Raw genomic sequence first — 20,111 nt, forward strand, 5'->3', positions numbered from 1 at the left:
GGGTGGTACTTAGACAAGGTGTGAGGCCGGGCATCAGGAGGTAAAAGGTGCTTTCTCCCGAGTGAGGGCAGCTCCTGATTGTTCTCAGGACTGTTCATCAAGTTGCTACTCGTGTTTTTAGACCTGACTTACCTTGTTTAAAACAAGGCATTTGGGTGGTACTTCTTGCATTATGGTGCTTACTGGCAGGCAGTGCACCTGGTTAGTTCAGCAGATGAACAGTTCAGCTGTTTTTAACTGATTAAAGAATTGCTGTTAGTGCAGAATGCTGATCTCCAAATTTTAACTTGATTTTCACTCTGCATTTGACGTAATGTTACAGATTATTTGAGAGTTCATGCATACATTATTCTCATTTTATTGGTCTATGTATAATTTAAATGGGAACTCTTTTCTCTTTCAGTGCATTTGAAACGCCACTTTATGTTTCGAAACCATCTCTGTTTAGTTTTTGAAATGCTGTCCTACAACCTCTATGACTTGTTGAGGAACACCAATTTTCGAGGTGTCTCTTTGAACCTAACACGAAAGTTTGCACAACAGATGTGCACTGCACTGCTTTTCCTCGCGACTCCAGAACTTAGTATCATTCACTGTGACCTAAAACCTGAGAATATCCTTCTGTGTAACCCCAAACGCAGTGCAATCAAGATTGTTGACTTCGGCAGTTCTTGTCAATTGGGGCAGCGGGTAAGTACATTTCAGGAGTTGTGAGTTAAATAGAATTAGGTAAAATAGTGGCAGTAGATATGTGAGATGTTAGTACAGTGGGGCCTTGACTTACGAGTTTAATTCGTTCCGAGACTGAGCTCGTTAAAGGAGCTCGTTAACTCAAATTACTCTTATCAACTCAATGCAAAACTCCTTAGTCGGGACACTCTAAGTCAAGGCCCCACTGTAATGTGTATGCAGTGTGGAGGTCATTACCAGAGGTAATTGCTAACTTGCGTCAAGTGGGAAATAGGTAATCTTAGTAGCAGGGAGTCTTTGGGGCCTGCTGATGATGTTGGCTTATAAAAATCTGGAAACGTATAGTTCTTCCTGGTCTCTTTGAATGAGACTTTCTTTTCTGAGAGGCCTTGAGGTTGGGCTGACCTGAGATGACGCTTGGAGACCTGGCTGTAGGTTTAGGTCGGAGCCACAGAAACACTGGTTAGAAACAACATTGCATTGCTGGCTGCCTGGTTTGAGTATTCACATAGAAAGTGTACTTAGGAGGATTTTGTTTTGTATTCTGTCTTTTTTCATAAAACTTTCTTTGCTTTGCTGATATTTCTAGATGGGAAATTACAATGGCTAAGTGAAGATAAATTGGTCTGTGAAGACATTTTCAGATTACTTCATTGAAAATAACCCACCTCAATATTTTGTTTTGTAAGAAGTCTTAGATTGAAGTGGGAGGGGGACAGGGCAGAGAAGTGATTAACCAGAAACAACTCCTGATGGAATCTTTATGTGGCAATGTCTCTAGGATTCATCTGTGATGCTAGGATAGTATAGATGTCTGGATTGTCCATTAATTGTACCTAAGTTAACCTAAAGAAGGTCCACTTTATAAATACAGTTTAGCTGTTAAATTAATGGTAAACCAAGTGCCAGCCATAGCAACAAAGAATAATTAATAGGAAAATAAATTATTCTCAATAATATTTTCTTGTAGTAAGGCATAATTATTTGTTTTAAGATGTCTCTTGGTTACCAGTTAGGATTGAGCTAAATGAAAGGACTTGAATTGTGTATAGTTTGCATTTCACAGGCAGATTAGCCATTCCTGGGACATGTTTAGTTCTTTAAACAATATTCATAGGCTGTTTTTGAAATTAGGAAATGGAACCCTAATTTAGGAGTTAGTAATTTTTTTTCCCCGGTTAATATTAAATCAGTGTTAATCCCATACTGGCTACAGTTAAAACTTATTTTGTAATTAATGCTGTTTTGAAATATATTTCAGATATACCAGTATATTCAGAGTCGCTTTTACCGGTCTCCAGAGGTGCTACTGGGAATGCCTTACGACCTTGCTATCGACATGTGGTCCCTTGGGTGTATTTTGGTTGAAATGCACACTGGAGAACCGCTGTTCAGTGGAGCCAATGAGGTATGTGGTGGATTGCTTTGAAAATTCTGTTTTCATAATTTATTTTTTTTAGTCTGTGACAGTGGAAACAAAGTTGTTTTTAGGAAAAGATGTCTGTTTACCAATGTAATCATTCAAATATTAGGGTAGTTTTGAATTATATTATCATTTTTTTCAGTTATTATATAATGGTGAGGTGGGAAGTGAGAACTTTTAATCTGCTAATAAAGGAGAACAATAAAACATAAGAAAATGTTAAGTATCTTGGTACCAATTTTACAGATTTTAAGTATAATAACAGAAAATAATGATAACGAAGGTGTGAGGGCCACCCTGACAATGGTGTAAACTTGCTATAAATTTGAGAGTATGATTTGGAATTAAAGAAGTAATGACCAGAGGCAGGACTTGTATCCATGCATATTAGCATAACCAATGGACCACGGACACTCGGGCGGTGAGGGCTTGTCCTGGGGGGAGGATGGTGGAGGGGGGACGGTGTGGTGGTGGTCAATTAGGGAAAAAGGAGACATATCTAATAATTTCAACAAATTAAAAAAAGGTCATGACCAGTAGGGTTGATGGATATTGAGTCTGAATAATTTAGGGTAAATTAGTATTAGAGGATTTTAGAGCTATAGACTCTAGTAATTTTTCTAGTCCATGGGTTTCTGTCTTGTGTTCTTAGAAGATTTTTGAAGGTCAGAGGGCAGTACCTGGGAGGGCAAGAGAGAGGCCAAGCTCCCTCACAGGCAGAGGAATTGGGCTTTCATTAGTTTTAAACTATTCACTGGAGAGTTAAGGGAAAAGGGTGTCAAATATATGGTGATGGAAGATAACTTGACTTTGGGTGGTGTGCACACAATGCAATATAAAGATCATGTATCATAGAAATGTACACTTGGAACCTATATATATATATTTTTTTTAAATATATTTTATTGATTTTTTACAGAGAGGAAGGGAGAGAGATAGAGAGTCAGAAACATCGATGAGAGAGAAACATCGATCAGCTGCCTCCTGCACATCTCCTACTGGGGATGTGCCCGCAACCCAGGTACATGCCCTTGACCGGAATCGAACCTGGGACCTTTCAGTCCGCAGGCCGACGCTCTATCCACTGAGCCAAACCGGTTTCAGCTGGAACCTATATTTTTTTATTAAACAATGTCACCCGAATAAATTTAATTTTAAAAATAATAATCTGCCTCCTTAAAAAAACCTGTGTGTTTTTTAATTTTTAAAGAAAAGTTAACCATTGCAACTTTGATCAGTCCATTCATTATGAATGAGAAAAGAAAGATCAGTGAGATTTAATGATTGGTACTGGGTTATACAACTATTAAAAATAGGTAGAGCTACTGTTTGGCAGTAACTGCCATAGTGTGTGTTTTTGTTTCAATATAAATAATATTACTGTAAATTGGTATCTTTTCATGGCTTAAACAATATCAGGGCCACCTGAAACTTGAGTGGCTTCCATCTCACCCATTGTAAATGCCAGGGTCCTTGCACCCCTTCCTTCCTCTGACTTGTGTCCTCTCTCCCACCTGTTCCTCCTCGTCATCTCCCCTCCCTTTTTCTGACCCAGCACACAACCTTGTCTGGTTCCTTGGAAGCAGTAGCCCCAGGCCCATAGCAGGGCCTTTGCCTTTGCCCTGTTGCCTGAAATGCTTCCTCCAGAAAGCACTCGGCTGCCTCCTGCACTGCTTTTGGGTCTGTGCTCGCATGGCTCCATCTTCATGGCACCTTTCATGACACCGTGTTTTGAGTTGTGCTGCTCTTTCTCACTCCCCATCCCCTCTTCATTTTCCCCATAGTTCCTCATTGTCATCTGACATAATATACTTAGTATTCTTCTATTGGTGATCTCTTCCCCTGTAATACAAACTCTTTGGTAGGGAGTTTTGTCTGTTTTGTTTACTACTATATTCAACTGAGCATGGTTTTTAGCATATAGTAGACTCATTATTTGAATGAATCTGCACTTAAAAAAGAGTTTATTAGATCCACACTGTATTAAGCCCCTGTAATTTTTTATGGTTATTTAACTAAAACTCTAAAAACTTAAACTTCTAACACTCCCTCCAGTCCTTTTTCTACTTTGTATCCATGACCACCTGACATACCACAGGCTTATGTATTTATTTCTTTGTCTGCCCTTCCCTCTGAAATGTTGGGCTCCAGGGAGGGCAGGGACTTTTATCTCTTTTGTTCATTATTGTATACTCATTGCCTAGAGGTGTGCGTGGCACACAGGAGATGCTCAACTTATTTTGTTATAATTTATGAGTGAATGAACGAATTGATGAGCAGAAGTAGGATGCACTGCCATAGAAATTACAGGTGTTTTTATTTTTATTTTTAATACAGGTAGATCAGATGAACAAAATAGTGGAAGTTCTGGGTATTCCACCTGCTCATATTCTTGATCAAGCACCAAAAGCAAGAAAGTTCTTTGAGAAGTTGCCAGATGGCACTTGGAACTTAAAGAAGACCAAAGATGGAAAACGGGTAAAACACGGACATATTTTTTTTGAGCCTTTGTTATTTCTTTCACTGGAGCTGTCTTTTAATAGCTCATTTTATATTTATTTGAAATCAGTGTTAGAGTTAACAGTTTCAGTAACTTAGTATATAATTTTTTCAAAAGCTGGATATAGTTTGACCTGAACTCTAGGGACCAGTGCTTGCTTAGTGGTCAGAGTTCTCTCTGAGGCTTCATTATGACAACTGGATGTCTGCCTTTGGGCAGCTGGTCAGGCACCAGGGCTTGTTTCAGCAGTAGAATCAGTAAGTTGGACCTTTGTTTCTCACAACTTGGGTTTATAGTAAATTCACAGTTAATAGTACTGCAGCTGTGAACAGTGGCAGTCATAATTGCAGTAAATGGCTTTATTTTTTTTTTCGTTTAGATGGAAGAAAAAGATTTTTTACTTAAGCAATGTGTGACAAGAATATGAACTGACTAGATGGTTCTTTGATTGGTTTTATATTCCTAGCTTGATGACATGGATAGCAGGAATTTCACATCTCTAAAATCTTTAAAAGTGAAGTTTTGAAACACTAGGTTTGTTTCAGTGATTTTTAAATTTTATTTGAGAGCTTTTTTTCAGATGCCCAAACTGTCTGTTTAATTAGAGTGATTAACCTTGTTTTATATATCTGAAAATATTCATGTATTTTATAATCTAGCTTGTTTTATTACAAAATGAATATAATTGTTAAATATGTGATTGTGTATGATATATAACAGACACCTTGTGAGTGTAGTTCTGCCTTTCTAACATTTAAGAGATTTTATTTTTTGCTTTAGTTTTTATTTTGCCCTTGCATTTTAGTGACGCTGCCACCACGTGCCATTCCCAGGGAACTGAAGATTATTGTTGGCTTTAATTCACCTTCCTATAGCTACGGAGCCTTCACTTTTAATATCAAGTGATTTTTTTTTTTTTTTAGAATATTTAAGAATCTATATGTAATTGTATCTTTCACAACTGATTTTTAACTTTTTGCATTCTGCCGTATTCTCTAAGATCCAGGCACTGCAATATCCAGCAGCTAATTCATGCCTACTCCCCATAAGGAAGGGATGGAAAATACCAAGCGAACATCCCAAGTCCTTTTCCCTTTGATCACATAGCTTGTCCGTCATGGCCCCTTTCCCACTGAACCAAAACACAGCCTGGGAATCCTCCTCAGCTTCACCAGCATCCACGGCAGCCCTTTCCACTTGATTTTCGTTAACATGGAGGACATGAAACCCACTTTATGTTTTATCTCTCCCTGCAGGCTACTGTTTCTTTCTCTATTTTGAAGTTGTCTTTTTCCTTATGCTATTTTTGTTCTTTTTCTAAATAAAATGTTCATCCCATCCTATTTCCCAAATCTCTACCGTATGAAACCACAGATAAGTCACTAAAAAGTATTTTAACCTATATTTAACTATCTTTTTATGAGCTTTCCCTTAGCCACAAGTAGCAACCAACTTAAGAAACTTAATTTTTAAAAGTATAAAGTGACTATTTCTCTTTGAACAGAAATAAATTTCGTTCAAAAAAGTAACACAAACCAACCCCCCACAAATGTACAGCCTAATGGTTACGTTATGAAGGATGTACAGGAATTTTAACCATAAGTGATTTTATTTTTACTTTTAATTTCTCATTATGTTCCATGAGCCCATTTTAGCTTCCTAGTAATGAAATCCATACCTACTATATATTTATTTTTTCCTTTGGTGGGGTAGGAGGATGAAGAATTAAGACTATAAATGTTGTTTTTTTAAAGTATAATTTTTATACAATTAGATGCATTTTAAGTGTTTTATTTGTTGAGTTTTAATCTTTATATGCTAGAGGCCCAGTGCACTGGAGGCGGGGCGGGGGGGGGGAGGAATCCCTCAGCCTGGCCTGCCCCTTCTCGCAGTCCGGGAGCCCTTGGGGGATGCCCAACTGACAGCTTAGGCCCATTGCCGCCGCGGAGGTGGGAGAGGCTTCTGCCACCGCCACTGTGCTTGCCAGCCATGAACCCAGCTTCTGGCTGAGCAGCGCTCCCCCTGTGGGAGCGCACTGACCACCAGGGGGCAGCTCTTGAGTTGAGCAACTGCCTCCTGGTGGTCAGTGCACATCACAGTGACCAGTCGTTCTGCTGTTGGTCAATTTGCATATTAGCCTTTTATTATATAGGACTAGAGGCCTGTTGCACGAAGAGATTCATGCAATAGGCCTTCCTTCCCCTGGCTGCTGGCTCCAGTTTTCCTCCTGCACCCGGGACCCAGGCCTTTGGTCCGGCCGCAGCGAGGCGTGGCTTCTCAGCTGCGGCTGCAGCGAGGCTTGGCTTTTCCCCTCCGGCTGCAGTGGAGAAGCCAAGCCTCTTCCATCTTCAGTCTTTGCTCTGCACCTACTTATGCAAATTAACCACCATCTTTGTTGGGTTAATTTGAATAGTCACTCTGATTGGCTGGTGGGCATAGCGGAGTGACACCAATTTGCATGTTTCTTTTATTAGTGTAGATAAGGTATCTACTGCCTAAAATAAGACACAGGGGTGGGCAAAAGTAGGTTTGCAGTTGCATTGTGACATTCTTTTGAGTTAATAAAGCTATTATAATAATCATAACTTGTATGTATTTTTCCATATGAACAACTGTAAGCCTACTTTTGCACAGCCCTTTATTTCTGCTGCCCCAAAAGTTTCCTCATGCCCCCTTTCTCTCATCTCACCCCTGCTTTCTGATTTCTATCATCAAAGGTCAGTTTTGCCCATTCACGGGCAAAATTTCTATAACTGGAACTCCATAGCATTTATTATTTTGTTTCTTTCACTTTACAAACATAGCTTTTGGAGATTTGCTCATATTGTGTGTCTCAGGAGTTATTTTATTGCTTCCTAGTATTTCATTGAATGGAAATACTGTAATATCTATATTTGCCTGTTGATGGATGTTTGGTCTATTTCCATTTTGGGATATTATGAATAAGGCTACTGGTAACATTCTTGTATAAATCTTTTATATATATGTTTTCATTTTTGTGGGGTCACTACCTAGAAGTAGAATTATTGCCAAGTTATAGGGAATATGTGTGTTTACCTTTGTAAACAGTATGCCAGAGTTTTATCATTTCAAATCTCTACAGCGAGTAGGGGTCTAGTTGCATGGGGGCTTTGTTTGCTTGATTTGGAGTCTAGTCTCCACTTTCTATATAGTTTTTAAGTAGTGCTTGTGGAGGCCGAGTGATCTCTCTTCATTTTGCCCTACCAGCAGCCGCTTCTACCTTGTGCCTCAGGTCATCTGTGTTCATCCTGCTGCTCTGCCCCAAGACTTAACAGTGCCCTGGGGGTCCTAGCTAGGCTCCTGCCTCTTTGGATCCATGCTGCTCCCATCCCCAGGCCTGTTCACATGCAGCTGTTAGAAGTCACTTCAGAGCTGGGTTGAATTCTCCTTACCCAGACCTATGGCAGGTGCTCCTTCCCTGCTTCTCTTAGGAAGAGCTGTGCATAGTCTAGAATGTACTTAATTCTGGTTTCTTTAGCCCTCAGCTCTCTGATGGATTTTTAAAAAGCAATGCTTTTTGTGGCTTACCTGCCAGGCTTGTTTTTGCTTTTAGAGTGAGAGCGGTGGTCTTCTGCAGATTTCTACATTGTAACTAGAAGCCAAAATCCAGTGATTTTATTTTTAATAAATTCAGTATTCCTAGGTATTTTAAGGGTTATACTATTATCTATTAAAAATTGAGTGTGCAGGAAACCTCAACACATGTCAAGGTAATTCATTACTAAACATTCTCTAAAGGGCTTAAGTAAGATGTGCTTTTAGTTTCTTTATCTAAACATGAGCAGGTGGGGTAGACCATGATCATTTACTTGGAGCGCACGCGGTGCGGTCGCCACAGCTGGAATCACTGCCACTGCAGGGAGTGCACCCAGGTTGCCGGGTGCGTAGGCAGAGAGGAGGTTCAGACCTCTGGGCTGGAGCACGGCCCACACGCCTCCTTCCTGAGGGACGAGATGGTGATGTGTAGGCTTTGTGGGTTTCCGTCGTGTGTCCTGATTTGGTTTTGTTTGTTTTTACAACCTTTAAAAAGATAAAAACCATACCTGAGGCTGTACAAAGACAGGCCCTGGACCAGGTCATAGTTTGTTGACCCAGGCCTAGATGGACTTTATAGTAATTTTTGGTTTCAAGATTATTTTGAAATTTTCTAACCACAGTGCATTTGGAATAATAACATGTGAAAAAACATTAGAGGACTTAACTGTAAATCTAAAGAGATTTCAATAAAGGCCTCAATCTGTAATATATTTTAGCATATTTGAAATTAAGTAGACGTTTACATATCCCATCAAACTTAGAGAAAGCCTTTTTGTCTTTCTTCTCTTTAGGAGTATAAACCACCAGGAACCCGCAAACTTCACAATATTCTTGGAGTAGAAACAGGAGGACCTGGTGGGCGTCGTGCTGGGGAGTCGGGTCATACGGTAGCTGACTACTTGAAGTTCAAAGACCTCATTTTAAGGATGCTTGATTATGACCCCAAAACACGAATTCAACCTTACTATGCCCTGCAGCACAGTTTTTTCAAGAAAACAGCTGATGAAGGTACAAACACAAGTAACAGTGTGTCCACGAGCCCTGCGATGGAGCAGTCCCAGTCTTCGGGCACCACCTCCAGTACTTCGTCAAGCTCAGGTCTGTCCTCGGACACAGACGAGGCTTCAGAACGTTTGCTGTCTCTTTACCTGGCGGGGTTCTTTGAAAGTGTTCTCAGGCATTTGTTCACGGGGTGGGGAGGCTTCATTTCACCTACCTCTAGTCATTGCAGTTAGTAAAAATGTCCCCTTCCCACATGTAATAAGTTCTGCTTGGTAGCTGGAAACAAAACTCCTTATTAACCAAAATTTTAAATTGTTCTTTAAATGGAAATACTTTGTCCACATGCTTCAACTTCCCCTAGCGAAACCGTCTTGATCTGTTGTAGTTCAGGGTTGATGTGCAAGAACTGAATCAGGAATCCGGTGACTTTCTCTTAATGCAGATTTTTGTGTGTGACACACTTTCAATTTTAACGTTACAGTTTTAGACGATAAACTTGAACAAAACTGACTTTATACTCACAGTTGTTTTGTGTTGCAATACTTTAGGTGGGTCATCGGGGACAAGCAACAGTGGGAGAGCCAGGTCGGACCCCACGCACCAGCATCGGCACAGTGGCGGGCACTTCTCAGCCGCCGTGCAGGCCATGGACTGTGAGACACACAGTCCCCAGGTGAGCGCTCCCCACCTGGTGCACGTCTCCTGCCACACTCAGGCCTAGTGGTATTGGGTGCTGAGTGCCTGTAGAATGAATGTCATGTTCTCTAAAGGTTCATAGCTTCCTCCGTAAGGAATTATAACTGAAGAAGCACATCCTTGCAGTCCCCCCTCGTTTATAAATAGTTAACATTTATTGGGTGCACACTAGCCATTGCTGAAAATGTCTCTTGTTTTGCTTTTTGTTCCATCTTTATCTCATTTGCTACAGCAAAATTTTCAGCTTTATGCAGTGAGGATTTTCATTTTACATTGGGAACTGAGACTTCCTGGATTAAGTGACTCCCTGGGTCACTGTCTTAATGACTACACTCTGCCCCACATGTGATTTTTTTTTTAAACACTGTTGAAAGGAACTCCTCTTTTTTTTTTTTTTTTTTAAATATATTTTTATTGATCCCAGAGAGGGAGGGAGAGAGAAACATCAATGATGAGAGAGAAGCATTGATGGGTTGCCTCCTGCACACCCCACACTGGGGAGCGAGCCCACAACCCAGGCATGTGTCCTGACCAGGAATTGAACCGTGACCTCCTGGTTCATAGGTTGATGCTCAACCACTTAGCCACGCTGGCTGGGCCCCACCTGTGATCTCTCAGCACCAGTAGTCCTATGTTCTGAATCAGTTTGTAGTTTGATTTCAACTCCACATTGTTTTGTTTTTTGTGTTTTTTTTCTTTTAGGTTTTAAACCTGTTGAAGAGAATCTCACTTAAGTAATAACTTTTTAAAAAATTGAGGTGAAGCATATGGTGGTGGTAACCTTGCTTTGTAAAATAATAAATTAAATCACTGAACACTGTTGTTATGGTACTTTGTAATGAGAGACCAGTGTGTCATTTGAGTGAAGTAACACTGAAGTTGTTGACTTTCACTCCCCATTCTTGTGACTGGGCTCCCGAATGCCACGGGGAAGACCACGCACACCAGATGCGCAGTTGCTACTGTTCATCAGCACTGGCCAGCCTCTGCTGGGCCTCAGATCCTTCCTTACGTAGTTTTTGAATAGTTGATATATACACATGGTTAAGATAAGTAATATAAAAGGGGATTCAATGAAGTCTTCCCTTTTATGTCCTGTAGACCCCCAATTTCTAATTTATGTTATTAGTTGGCTTTTTTTGAGATATTTCATGCATATGCAAACAAAATATATATGCATTTCACCTAATCTTTGTATCTGATACACACTGTTTCACATCTTTTTTTTCTTAACATGTTTTGCATATTTGTTTAATATATTTTTAGAGATATTTTCATATCAGTACATAGATAGCTTTTTCTTTAGAAAAAAAATAGTTGCACAGTATTTTGTTGCTTAGATATTCCATAAGTCACCTCTGCAGTCCTCTGTTAATGGACAGTTAGCTTATTGTCAGCTTTTTTTTTTTACCACTACAAATTATGCTGTAATAAATAAGTCACACATGTCATCCCACACATACGCAGTTTGTGATATAAGTTCCTAGGCGTGAGATTGATGGGTCAGAGAGTAATGTGATTTTTAATTTTGATAGCTGTTGCCAAATTGCCCTCTCTATAGTTTTGCCAGTTTCGTTTCCCACGAACAGAGTTTGGAGAAACAGTCAGTGTGATCACCTTTGGATCAGTCTGACATGAAAAATGCTATTGAAGTATAGTTTTAGTTTGCTTATTTCTTCTTATGAATTAATTTTAGTAGCTTCATAGTTTATGAACCATTAGTATTTTCTGAGGACTTTCTGCCTCTTTTTCTACTGGATTGTTTTCAATTGTGTTTTTGAATTTTGGTTCTCAGACCACTTTGTTGAGTGAATACTTAATGATCTGTGCCAGCTACTGGCGTAGAGACAAGCTTTGCCTTTCTGGAGCTTATAGTGATACAGGAAATAAGCAACATTAATTAAAGGAATAGAAAGTGCAGATACCATTGGCTGTTAAAGATAAGGCAGGGTAACCCTATATAATAAAAGCCTAATACACTAAGTGTCCAGTCGTCCAGTTGGCCATTCAGCCAATTGAAATTTAATATGTTAATGATATGCTAAGGCCACTGAACTGCTCACTATGATGTGCACTGAACACCAGGGGGCAGATGCTCTGATTGGTAGGTTAGCTTACTGCTGGGGTCTGGCCCATCTGGACTGAGCCAGATGGGCCGGACACACCCTGCAGCCCTCCCACAGCCCCTTCCCAGCTGGCCAACCTCCCACATCCTTCCCCGGCCCCGATTGTGCATTGGTTGGGACCCTCGGCCTGGCCTGCGCCCTGTTGCAATCTGGGACCCCTCAGGAGATGTCGGAGAGCTGGTTTCGGCCTAACGGCGGAACGACCAGTCACTATGACACGCACTGACCACCAGGGGGCAGATGCTCAATGCAGGAGCTGCCCCCTGGTGGTCAGTGCGCACCCCCTGTGGGAAGCTGGGCTGGTGAGCACAGCGGCGGTGGCAGGAGCCTCTCCCGCCTCCCATGGCAGCGCTAAGGATGTCCAACTGATGGCTTAGGCCTGCTCCCCACAGGGCTCCTGGACTATGAGAGGGCGCAGGGTGGGCTGAGGGACACCCCCCCGCCCCCTGAGTGCACTAATTTCCTGCACCAGGCCTCTAGTGTAATAGAAAATGGCTATTTGTTGGGTGGGATGTATTAATTCAACTAGGCCAGATGGATAGTAGTAGACCCCCAATACATGATATCTTAGAATATGAAGTTTCTCTTTTATGTAACAGTCCAGAGTAGGTATTCAACTTAGTGACATGGCTCTCTCCTTGTGTCCTGGGCTCCTACCATTGTGTGGCTCCTTCATTCCCTAAGGCCTAGTTGTTTGCAGCATTCAGCAGACAGGAGGACTTGGGGAGGTATTTTGTGGGCCATGTCCTGCCCTGACATAGAAACTTTTATGTACATTCCATTGAGTACAGCTGAGTCACCTGGCCATACCTAAGTACAGGAGCGGCTGGGAAGTGTAGTGCAGCCATGTGCTCAAGAAGAAGAGTAGCTTTTTTGTGGACAACTAGCGGTCTCTGCCACAGGAGTTGGCGCAGCATTAGCCAGAGTGGTCAGGGAAGACTCTGGAACTGAAATGAAGATGAAGATGAAGAAGCATCCAAGCAGAAATTAGAAATCAGAGCATCCTAGGCAGAAGGGAACAGGACGTACAGATGCCCTGTGACATGTGAAAGACCTTAACCCGGTAGAAGAATAGAAGGAAGACCCTGTGCGGTGGAACCCAGGGAGCGGGAGGAAGGATGGCTAGAGGGAAAGGTTGGAGAAATGAGCATTGGCCCGATTTGTGCAGACCGTTGGATGAATTTTAGATTATTTTGTTAGTTTCTAAGTGCAATGAGAAGTCATTAAAAGATTTTAAATACAGTGGGGCCTTGACTTACGAGTTTAATTCCTTCCGAGACTGAGCTCGTTAACTCAAATTACTCTATCAACTCAATGCAAAAAATTGGCAGAGAGTCAGCTGGTATCTCAAAAAACTTGTTAGTCGGGACACTCGTAAGTCAAGGCCCCACTGTAGTGAAGAGATTAGGATTGTGCTTTTATATTAACTGCATTTTTCTTTTTATCTTCTGGCCCCCTTCACCAATCTTCCCTACCCCCCGCCTCTGGCCACCACCAGTCTTTCTATATATATGAATGTTGTGAGGGTTTTTGTTGTTTTGTTGTTTGTTGTTTCTTTTTTTAAGATTCCACATACAAGAGAGATCATGTAGTATTTACCTTTCTTTGCCTGGCTTATTTCACTAAGCATAATACTGTTGAGGTCCATCCATGCTGTTGCAAAAGGCAAAACCTCATTTTTAATGGCTAAATACTATTCCATTTTATATACACCACAATTTCTTTATCCATTCATCCATTAATGGACACTTAGATTGTTTCTGTATCTTGGTTATTGCAAATAATGCTACAATGAATGTGGGAATGCATGTATCTTTTTGAGTTAGTGTTTTTGTTTTCTTTGGATAAATACCCACAAGTGGGATTGCTGGATCATATTATTTTATTTTTATTTCTTAAAAAATAATAGTTTATTGACTTTAGGGAGAGAGAGGAAAGGGAGAGGGGGAGAGAGAGAGAGAGAGAGAAAGAAATATCAGTTGGCTGCCTCCTGCACGCCCCCCACCAGGGATTGAGTCCACAACCCAGGCATGTGCCCCAACTGGGACTTGAACCAGCAACCTTTCAGTGCACAGGAAGACACCCAACCGAGCCACACCGGCCAGGCTGGTAGTTCTATTTTTAATTTTTTAGGAATTTCTATACTGCTTTTCATAGTGGCTGCACCAGTTACATTCTCACCAACAGTGCATGTGGGTTCTCTTTTCTCCACGTTCTCACCATCACTTGTTTTTTGTTTTGTTTTGTTTTGAAATCATAGCCATTCTGACTATTATTTGTGTGAAGTGATATCTCATTGTGGTTCTGATTAGCATTTCCCTGATGATTGATGATGTTGAGCATCTTTTCAGTTATCTGATGGCTATTTGTATATCCTTTTTGGAAAATGTCGATTCAGATCTTCCATCCATTGTTTTTTCATCAGATTGTTGTGGATTTTTTCGTTTGTCATTTTACTATTAAGTTGTGAGATTTTTGTTTGTTTATTTTCTAATATATTTTGGATATTAACCCCTTTCAGATATATGATGTGCAAATATTTTTTCCTGATTGATAGGTTTTGTTTCATTTTTGTTGATGGCTTCCTTTGCTGTGCCGAAGCTTTTCAATTTGATGTAGGCCCACTTATTTATTTTTGCTTTTGTTGCTGGTACTTTTTGGTGTCAGATTAAAGAAATCGTCGCCAAGACCTTGTGTCAAGTTGCTTCTCCCTGTTTTCTTCTGGAGGAGTTATGGTTTCAGGTCTTTTATTCAAGTCTTCATCATTTTGAGTTAATTTTTGTGTATGATGTCAGTAGTGGTCAAAGTTCATTGTTTTACATGTGGCTGTCCAGTTTTCTTAGCACCATTTATTGAAGACACTGTCCTTTGTCATAGATTAATTGATCGTATGCATGGGTTTATATCTAGGCTCTGTTTCAATGAACTATGTATCTTTTTGTATTGCCATTACCATACTGTTTTAATTACTATATCTTTATAATTTAGTTTGAAATCAAGGAGTGTAATGCTTATTTTAAAAATTATTATTGATTGATTGATTTGAGAGAGAGAGAGAGAGAGAGGAGAAACATTGATTTGTTGTTCTACTTATTTATGCATTCGTGGTTGGTTACGACTCGTATGTACTCTGACTGGGGATCGAACCTGCAACCTCTAACCAACTGAACTACCTGGCCAGGGCTATTTTATTCTTTTAGATGCAGTTATAAATAGGATTATTTTCTTTATTTCTCTGATAATTCATTATTAGTGTATAGGAATGCAACATATTTTTGTGTATTGATTTTTTAAAATTCTAACTGAATATGTTTACTGAATTTGTTTATTCTAACAGTTTTTTATGTCTAGGATTTTCTGTATATGTCGTTTGCAAATAGTGATAGTTTTATACCATCCTTTCCAATTTGATTGCCTTTTATTTCTTTTCTTTGCCTAATTTGGATTTGTGTTTTTAAAAAGATTATTCTTTTGGCTTTTTGGAGAATAGATTGGAAAAAGGCAAGGGTGTAAGGTGGAAGTTGATCGAGGAGGCTGTTGTATAATTTTAGGCAAGAGATGATAGTGGCCTGGGATGGAGATGGAGAAAAGTGTCCAGGTTTGGGATCTAATTTGAAGGTAGTGTCAACAGTATTGTGTTGGTTCGGATGGAGGAGTGGTTGAGCGGCTGAATGGACAGTAGTGCTTGTATTGGAACAGGATGGAGAGAAGGGCTTTAGGGGGAAAGTAAAGAATTCCTTTTGGACTTTCTCAAATATTTACTTAGCTATCTTTCCAGAAAAAAATTTACTTGTCCTTGGCATAGACGGTACTTCCAAGGAAAAATAAGTGGCGTGTGAAATACATGAGTCTATTTATGGGTATAACTTGCTAAAAATTGTAGCTTTCATAATAAAATATTTTGTACTCTTGAACATGTTTGGGATTTTGCATCATAGAACTAACATAAGTTTCAAAACCTTCCTCTCTAGTTGATGTAAATGCTAGTGTTGTAGCTTTTGACTGAAGATGAAAACTTTGAAACAGTACTCCGTATAAATCCAAACGTCTGTTCTTACAGGTGCGTCAGCAATTTCCTGCTCCCCTTGGTTGGTCAGGCACTGAAGCTCCTACACAGGTCACTGTCGAAACTCATCCTGTTCAAGAAACAACCTTTCATGTAGCCCCTCAACAGAATGCATTGCATCATCACCATGGAAACAGTTCCCATCACCACCACCACCACCATCACCACCACCACCACCATGGACAACAAGCCTTGGGTAACCGGACCAGGCCAAGGGTCTACAATTCTCCAACGAATAGCTCCTCTACCCAGGATTCTATGGAGGTTGGCCATAGTCACCACTCCATGACATCTCTGTCTTCCTCAACTACTTCTTCCTCTACATCTTCCTCCTCTACTGGTAATCAAGGCAATCAGGCCTACCAGAATCGCCCAGTGGCTGCTAATACCTTGGACTTTGGACAGAATGGAGCTATGGACGTTAATTTAACCGTCTACTCCAATCCCCGCCAAGAGACTGGCATAGCTGGACATCAAACATACCAATTTTCTGCTAATACAGGTCCTGCACATTACATGACTGAAGGACCTCTGACAATGAGGCAAGGGGCCGATAGAGAAGAGTCCCCCATGACAGGAGTTTGTGTGCAACAGAGTCCTGTAGCTAGCTCGTGACTAAATTGAAACTTGAGTTTGTTTCTTGTGTGTTTTTATAGAAGTGGTGTTTTTTTCCAAAAAAACAAAAAAAAAACAAAGTGCAAAGCTGCTTGAATCAGAAGGAGATTAACACACTGAACCGCTACAAGAGGGCAAAGCTGACTTTTTTTTTTTTAACTTGAAAAGATTGCAAAGGGACGATGAAGTTTTTAAAAGAGCCATGTCCAAACCCATCTTCATGGATAGCTCAGAGGTGTCCTCTTTTTGCCTCCCCCATTTTAACTTGCCACATCCCAGTCGTAGTGGTTTTTTTTGTCTTTCTATTCCACAAAAGTTAATGTTCAGATGTTGGTCTTGGTCATTTGCCAACTAATTTTAAAATAAAAAGGCACTGCACCTAATTTGCATAAAGGGCCCCATGAGGGTGTTTTTTCCCCCCTTTTTTGGGTTTTTGTTTTGTTTTGGGTGGGGGTGGGGAATTTGGGTTTTTAAGTCCTCTAAACACATTTGGGCACGGATATGCAGTACTGTCAGGAAGAGGGACCTCCAGCTCACACAAACATCACCTTCAGCTGTATGGAAGGGACGGTGGTATTGGAGTGTGTAAGGCACAGTAAGCATGCTAAGTGGCGGGGATCAGAACTCTCCTGTCTGAACCTACTGAGGAGCAAAGCAGCAATGACATGGGATCCTGTGGGTCTCCTGTTGGAGAGGCCACAGTAAGAGAGGAACGGAACGTGACTGGTCTCCCAACCAAGGTGCACTGAGAAGCAATCAACGGGTCAGTCGCGGCCAGTCCTGGGGAGGTCTGAGTGGTGGTCTTTGGGATAACCTTTGGCCTTATGGATTTGGACTCGAAATTAGAAGAGCCTACCATTTCAGATGCAATCACTTTGGACATGCTTTTGCAGACAGTCCTTAATGCTGAAAACACAGAGAATGGGTAATTCAAGAGGCCTTTCTTTTAAAATAGACTTTTGTGACCCACTAATTGTAAGGTATTGCAAGGTCACTTTGCGTGTGTCATAAAGCTGACTTATTGGTTGAAGGTCACAGAGGTAGTGGTTTGCTCTGATGGAAATAGCTACAGCTGTGTCCCTTCCTGCTTTTTACTTTTCTTTTGCTTTTTCTTGGCACGTGGTATCTCCACCATTTCTTCTGCACAAAGACGTCTTCTGTTCATCCTGAACATTTTTTAAAAAATGCAGAATTTTATGTGACTGCTTTTTTGCCTCACAATTATGCTGTGAATTTTACAAAAATTTATTTTCTTTTTTGATAATTTATTGTACCAAAGCTGTTTTTATAGCACATAGATGTCTGTAACCAATAATGTAGCAGTTCTGCACTTTGACACAAGGTGTAACTAGACCATTTTTAAATGTCAGTTGAAAATTATGGCTGTACTATTGCTTAAACAAAACTGGAACTGTTGAACCCATAGCCAATACATTTACAGCAATCTGTGTACTGAACATAATAGATTGACATCTAACTCAAGACTACAACACCTGTTACATTCTAAATGTGTTCAGGCTTCGGAAGGGAAGGGACACTGGATCCAGAAGCTGTGGAGCCAGCAGTTGATTCTTGTATTCCTGATTGACCTACACGTAAGCTTGAGAGCAAGACCTTGGTTGCACCAACAGGTCCAAATAAGAGCATGAGTGAAGCAAGGCCCCGCACATGACCTGCAGCGAGCAGGCTGGTGTGGGCAGGTGCCTAGTTCTGAGATTATGCTGCCTTAATGTAGCACAGGCTGGCAGTTGCTAAATTTGTGTTCCCATTTTAAATTGACCACTTGTAGAGTGTTAAACCTTTGAGCGGTTGAATCGGGAGAATGAAGATGAGTAATTTACCTGTCCAGGATCAAAAGAAGCCTAGAAAAGAAGCAGTAATCTACCTCTGCCGATAACCCTGTTCTAAACAACTCAGCAGAACACCACACCACTTCTTATTGGTCAATTCCATGTGGCTGACTAGGTCAACCTTTTTCTGAACAAAAGCAGGTTTTTATATGTAAACAGTGACAAAAGAAAGGCTGAAAACTATGTGAATGTGAATGGAAACGTGGAAATAATCCGTTTTTATACACCACACAAAATTTTTTTGTTGTTAATCAGGAAATCCATATTTATTTTGTAATTAAATGTCAAGCCTGTGGATGATTTTTGAACTTGGTAGTTCATAAAGGTTTACAGTGAATAAAAGGATATCATCTTGAGTATAGCAATATCAAAAGGAACTCAGTAGTTACTGCTGTTTAGGAATATAAGGTAATGATACCATATGGGTCAGGTCATTTTTTTCTGTGCTGGTTGCCACATCTTAAAAAGCACCAAAAAACGAAAGCAGTTTTTAAACCGCTACTTACATAAAGGAAGTCATACAACCCAATGCTTCTGCACACTGTGTTACGTTACAGTCCAGTTTTGTGTGCTTTCCTACACGGTTTGGTTACAGGACTTCTGTGCATTGTAAACATAAACAGCATGGAAAAGGTTAAATACCTGTGTGCAGATTGTAAGATCTGGTCCGGACTTGCTGTGTATATTGTAACGTTAAATGAAAAGAATCCCCTTTGTATTATAGTCATGCGGTCTTATGTATGATAAACAGTTGAATAATTTGTCCTCAGACTCTTTACTATACTTTTTTAAAATTAATTTCAGAACAATGTGAACATAGTAAAATCTTCCTATGCAGCTCACCTGGTCCAGGTAATGGTCTGGTCGGTATATGAGTATAAGTTCAGTCACATGTGCAAAAAGGAGAAGAGTTACATCGACCTAGGCTTCAAAAATCTCAGAAAGATTGGAGGTTTAACGCATCGTTTTTATTTTTAAAGCCGGTTTTTTATATGAACGGTGACGTTGTTCACGGTTTCTCTCGGATGCACAGTGCTGATAGTCTCGTGTTTAGGATGGATGTGAGCGCGAGGTGATGTCTCTGACAGGCTGTGACCTGCTTGGAAGCAATAGGGATACAAACCCTAGCGGTCCTCCTCCCGACCCCCGTCTGGGCGCGTCACGAGCTTTCATGTACAGAGTGTTGGAATCCTGCTGCAATGAATGAATTTCTCACCCAGTGTCTTCTCTTCCTATAAGTTACCCTGCATACGTATATATTAAGGTGGCTTTCAGAAGGCAAAAACTTACACAGTTGAATGTTACCCGTAAACTTGAGATTGTCTGCATACGACTCTTGCACTTACCACATGGAAGAAGAAACTCCCTTTAGCTCTTTCTTAGGGTCTGAGCAGTTTACCTAGGTAAGTGGCATATTGCACACGACCTGGCACTCCACCAACCTAGGCTTTTATTTAATGAATTTAGAACTATGAGTAAAAGGTCACTCAGGTTGCAGTCGTTCTGTGAGCCCACAGAATGACCACTGGGTTTGCCACTGTGCCCTCTTTTCTAGGACCCGTGTTGTTAAACTTATTGTCATAAG

At 40.6% G+C, this 20,111-nt stretch overlaps 1 protein-coding gene across 4 annotated transcripts in view; it reads left to right on the forward strand.

Moving 5' to 3' along the window:
• DYRK1A (dual specificity tyrosine phosphorylation regulated kinase 1A) overlaps positions 1–19,295 on the forward strand; it is a 74,091-nt gene extending 54,796 nt beyond the window's left edge. For 2 of the 4 annotated variants that reach the window (XM_014467236.2, XM_014467237.2), the window contains exons 6-11: positions 404–690; positions 1,952–2,098; positions 4,451–4,591; positions 8,963–9,269; positions 9,722–9,846; positions 16,056–19,295. In XM_014467236.2, the coding sequence (XP_014322722.1) occupies positions 404–690; positions 1,952–2,098; positions 4,451–4,591; positions 8,963–9,269; positions 9,722–9,846; positions 16,056–16,676 (1,628 nt within the window). In that variant the 3' untranslated portion in view covers positions 16,677–19,295. Of the gene's footprint in view, positions 1–403; positions 691–1,951; positions 2,099–4,450; positions 4,592–8,962; positions 9,270–9,721; positions 9,847–10,571; positions 10,604–16,055 lie in introns of all 4 variants that reach the window. The other 2 variants (XM_023743316.1, XM_014467238.2) reach the window with 2 other exon arrangements.
• Positions 19,296–20,111: the final 816 nt, after the last annotated feature.

Source organism: Myotis lucifugus, unplaced genomic scaffold (assembly GCF_000147115.1).
Source record: "Myotis lucifugus unplaced genomic scaffold, Myoluc2.0 scaffold_384, whole genome shotgun sequence".
In the NCBI taxonomy this organism is placed as follows: domain Eukaryota; kingdom Metazoa; phylum Chordata; class Mammalia; order Chiroptera; family Vespertilionidae; genus Myotis; species Myotis lucifugus.